This window comes from Sardina pilchardus, chromosome 10, assembly GCF_963854185.1.
Source record: "Sardina pilchardus chromosome 10, fSarPil1.1, whole genome shotgun sequence".
Lineage (NCBI taxonomy): Eukaryota > Metazoa > Chordata > Actinopteri > Clupeiformes > Clupeidae > Sardina > Sardina pilchardus.
Window position 1 is genome coordinate 21556934 of NC_085003.1, and position 5000 is coordinate 21561933.

General features: G+C 54.0%; 1 protein-coding gene across 1 annotated transcript in view; it reads right to left on the reverse strand.

The window, feature by feature from the left end:
• shank3a (SH3 and multiple ankyrin repeat domains 3a) overlaps positions 1-5000 on the reverse strand; it is a gene marked incomplete in the record, with an annotated part of 273016 nt that overhangs the window by 12336 nt on the left and 255680 nt on the right. Inside the window, 2 exon segments of the mRNA XM_062546483.1 lie at positions 2475-4360; positions 4864-5000. The exon segment at positions 4864-5000 is cut by the window's right edge and continues 40 nt beyond it. Of these exon segments, the coding sequence (XP_062402467.1) occupies positions 2475-4360; positions 4864-5000 (2023 nt within the window).

Sequence of the window (5000 nt, forward strand, 5' to 3'; positions counted from 1 at the left end):
GAAACACTGAACTTGAAAATGATAATTAACAGAACAAAGAAGGGAAAATGAGTACTAGCGAGTGCTTATGGAATGTGTATGTTTGTGTGTGTCTGTGTCTGTTTCATGTTAACATGTGAACCTACTGTATATAATCTGTTCTAGTTGGATGTTTACTTGGGTGCAGGATAGCTAAGAGATATATGACAAAAAATGTATACAAAATAACCGTTTAGTGATTTATTGTAATATTGTAATATTGGAAACAATGAGGGAAAATCCAACCTTGAAGGAAAGAAAATATATTCTAGAAAAGGGAAAATCTCTTTTTACAGAAATGATAAATATATTTAACAGAAACACGTCGCCCACAATTATTGTCACCCCTGCTTGAAAATACCATCTTAAGCTTTTCTTTGACAAAAAAATTGCTTGTGACACCTCATGAAGTTGGAGAATACAAACCAAGGGATGTAAGACCATTTTCTTTACAAAAGCTTGGTTTTGTGTTAAGTAAAGCGTTTTTGTTTTAATTTACATTACATCAAAAGAGTTTAAGCTGTTATAGCTGCAAAGGGTGGGCTGAGGTCCTCATAAACCCTATGGATAAAGAATGTGATGTGACTGAAGGTCATATGTGAGTCAAGGCAAGTGAGTGAATACTTTTGGCACTTTTAGTATATGGAAAAATGCTTGTTACATTTTACATTATACACATACGATTTGGTGCAGATAAGTGTTAGTATAATAATAACGTGTTTATGTTATAAATATGTATTTTTTGATGGTATTTTCCTTTTTCTCAGAATAAATGTACTTCCCTTCAAGTTTTATTTGTCCTCATTGTTTTCATTGTGAGATTACAATAAATCACCAAAAGATTATTTTTGTACATGTTTTTAGTGAATCAATAATTCTGGAGGGTAGATCGGCTAACTGATCTGGAGGCTAGTCTCTTATGTCAATGTTAGCAGCAGAACTCACACACCCACATACTGTACACACACTTACAGACACACAATTGTACACAAATACACCCATACAGTACATAAATTCAATTTCAGGGATAAATCACTCACCCACACACATTTGCATGCACACACACAAACACACACACGCACACAAACACACACGCACGCGCACACACACACACACACACACACACACACACACACACACACACACACACACACACACACACAGTAGGCTAGTCTAGCTTTGTGAGGTATGGAGGGCATGGAGCTGGAAGGGTCTGACAGACTAAGAGAATGTGGAAGCATGGTGGCAAGTATATGGCTCAGTGGGACAAGGTCAAAAGGTCAGAGAGTCATGGTGTGTGATGAGCTGGGGGAGATGGTGCATGCCTCCAGCCACCTGCTGCTTTGTATGTCTCTCTCTCTTTCTCTCTCTCTTACACACACACACACACACACACACACACACACACACACTTCGCCTAAGGTTGGTTCCACTAGTTCTTCTACACACATCTAAGATATAGATTTAGATGATCATTTTAAGCGACAAAGTAATGTTTTTTTTTTCACTATACAAATACTAGAGGAATCACCACTGTGAGGCTGAGATGTCATCATTCAGCGCCACACCTGGCAAAAGGCCGAGCAGACAGACAAGGCAGCAGGCAGCACAGACCCATCCCCAGTTGAGGAGCCCCACAGGGGGCGCTGTTACTGAGGCAGAGGCTGTTAGTAGGGTTAGTGGCACGTGAGACATGAGAAGAATGAGATTGGTTTACCCTAGAGGCTAAAGCTAAGGTTTACTCTCCTCTGTGTTGGCCTTGTCACATCTGTGAAAATACACAAAGCACTTCAGTGTGGGGGAGCACAGAAGAGGCACAAGAACACAACAGCAGAGCTCTTTCAAGAACAAAAACAAACAAAAAAAATCAACACAAGAAGTGAAAAAAAAAAAGAAAAACAAAAAAGTTCCCTCTGATCTCTACTCTCTAGAGAAGACCTGCTCGTCAGTCATCTCAACAGCAGAAGCGATGCAAGCGAGTTAAAAGACTCAGTATTCCCTTGTTGACCTGTGGCGTTAGCGCTGGGGTTTCTGTAGCATGCTAATCTATGGCATATGTGCACTGCGCAGGCATATAGAGACTGGAGTCTAAGAGACTGGACATAAGAAGCGTCTGAGCCTGACCACCCCCCCCCACCCCCTCGCTCTAGCTGCACTAGGTCTGCCTGAAGCTCTGTACTCACCAGCGCAGACGCAGACGTCGCGCCTGCAGGTGCTTCTGAAGCTCAGCACTTTACACCCAAACAAAGAGGAACACCATTAAACATGTTAGCTATCCAAGCTAGCTCACTCCCACATCCCACATTAAACATGTTAGCTATCCAAGCTAGCTCACTCCCACATTAAACCTGTTAGCTATCCAAGCTAGCTCACTCCCACACACTTCCTGGCTGGTCCATCTCTCTGGCCTGCCTCCACCTCCGCAAGCTGGCCGAGCGTTTCGGCGGACGTCTTACCTGGCGCCGGAGATAGGCGACTTCCTGCCGGGGTCGAGTGCGCCAGCGGCTCCGCCGAGCGGCTCCTCGCCCAGCGAGCGCGTGTCCTTGTTGAGCTGCTGCAGGCGTGAGCTGAGCTCGCTCATCACAGTGGGCTTGCCCTCCTCGGGGCTGGGGCTGCCGCCGCCGCCCCCCCTCGTCTCCCCGCTGTCCCCCCACAGCTTGGAGCGTCTCTGGAAGAGGTAGCGGGGCCGGCTGGGGCCGGGGCCCAGAGCCAGGCCCAGCCCGAGCCCGAGGCCGAGGCCGGAGGCGGAGGAGGCCTGTGCAGCGACGGCGGCCAGCGCGGAGGCCTGCTGATGGGACAGCAGCTCGCTGTCGGACGACTGCTTGAGCAGCGGGTCCCTGAAGGTAACGGGCCCCTTGCTGAGCTGGGACTTGAGCTTTGGCTTGGGAGGCACTGGTGGCTTGTCGAGGACGAAGGTGTGTCCGTCGGCGTGCGAGCTGTAGGTGTCGGCGGTGGGGTCGCCGCTCTCCGAGGACAGCGTGGACATGCTGGACACGGTGGAGATGGTGCTCGTGGTCTCCAGGTGGTGGTCGCTGGAGCTGCGCGTGTCAACCTCCTCCACGCCCGAATCCGCCGCCGACTCTGCTGCCACCAGCTGGCCTTCCGGAGGCTTCCCTGAGACGGCGGTGGTGGTGGGGGTGAGCGTTGGGGTGGGGGCTACACCGGCTGCTGTTGCCGTGCCGATGGGGGCCAGCGGTGTGGCAGAGGGCACAGGCGCAGCAGCGGGGGTCTTGGCCGGGAGGGGTTTGGTCGCCGTGGGTGACGTGGTCGCCGCGGTGACAGCCTGCTCTTTGGCCAGGAGGCCGTTGGCGAACTCGTTGGGAGGCGGCACCACGCCGACCTTGCGCAGCTCCTCGCGCGTCTCCTCGTCGCTGGACGACAGCATGGCCGGCGGCAGGCCCACGCCCCCGTAGGCGTCCACGTCCTCCTCCGAGCTGCCCTGCGCCAGCGTCTTATCCGAGGCCGGGCTGGGCGGGGCCTGAGGGGGGGTCGTCGTGGGCGCGGAGGTGGGGGTGGGCGTACGGGTCGGGGTGGAGGTGCCCGCAGCAGCAGCAGCAGCAGCGGCGGCATCGGGACTCGGCGCCGACGTAGCGGGTTTGGGTTCGGCGGGCGAGGCGGCTCGGGCGGGGTCGGCCGGCACCAGCCCCGTGGCCTGGCCGTTGCTGGTGGCGTGGACCATGACGAGGCCGGCGGTCTTCTGCTGCGACGTGTCCATGACGCTGATGAGCATGCTCTTCTTGTCCTCCGCCCGCTCCGCCCGCTCCTCCCGCCGCTCCTCCATCATCTCCCGCCGCAGAGACGCGGGCGACGCCCACTGCACCTTGCTGCCCGCCGCCGAGTAGAAAGACGAGGAGGGCGAGTCTCGGCCGCCCACCTCCCCTCCGCCTCCCGCGCTGGCCGCCCGCTGCTCCGCCTCTTTGGTGTGTGCGTGCTCGGGGTGGAAGTCGAGCGTGGCCCGGGGCTCGGGGCTGGTGGCGGGCGACTGGGCCTGCGAGCTGAGCGCCCGCTCCCGTGCGGCCAGCGCCAGCGCTAGCGGAGAGTTGGGGTCCAGCGGCTTGCCCGTCAGCGGGTGGATGAAGGTGGTGCCCGTGGAGTGCGTGGGGGGGCGCAGGGCCAGGGCGGGTGGCGTCGTCATCTGGTCGCGGGTCAGCATGCGCTCGTCCATGGAGCGCGACTGGATGAGCGAGGGCACGTCGCCCGCCATCGGCTCCGCCGGCGCGCCGCTGCTGCTGCCCTCCATGGTGCCCACGGACAGGAAGACGGTGGACTTGCGCCGCTCCTCCAGCCGCCGCTCACGATCCTTCACCGCGCCGGCAATGGCTGCCGCAAACGGGCCTCGCCCCTGAGTGCAGAGGAGACAAAGATAAATCACCAATTAGCCAATGAAATGCTCTCTTACTACAATACATTTCCTTTAAGCCAATGAAAGGCTCTCTTACTACAACACATTTCCTTTAAGCCAATGAAAGGCTCTTTTACTACAACACATTTCCTTCAGCCAATGAAAGGCTCTCTTGCTACAACACATTTCCTTTAAGCCAATGAAAGGCTCTCTTACTACAACACATTTCCTTCAGCCAATGAAAGGCCCTCTTACTACAACACATTTCCTTCAGCCAATGAAAGGCCCTCTTGCTACAACACATTTCCTTCAGCCAATGAAAGGCTCTTTTATTAGAACATATTTCCTTCAGCCAATGAAAGGCTCTCTTGCTACAACACATTTCCTTCAGCCAATGAAAGGCTCTTTTATTACAACACATTTCCTTCAGCCAATGAAACACTCTCTTAATACAACACATTTCCTAGGAGCAAATTCTATCCAATAGAGTAGCGTTTCATTACCGCGCGGGAGCGGCTGACCTGCAGCAGCGCCTCCTCCTGGGCTGCCAGCTGCTGCTGATAGAACTCCACCCGGCTGGTGTGGTGTGGCGCCAGTCTGCCCGTGGGCGACAGCTCCCGGTGATGCCCGTGTGCTGAGC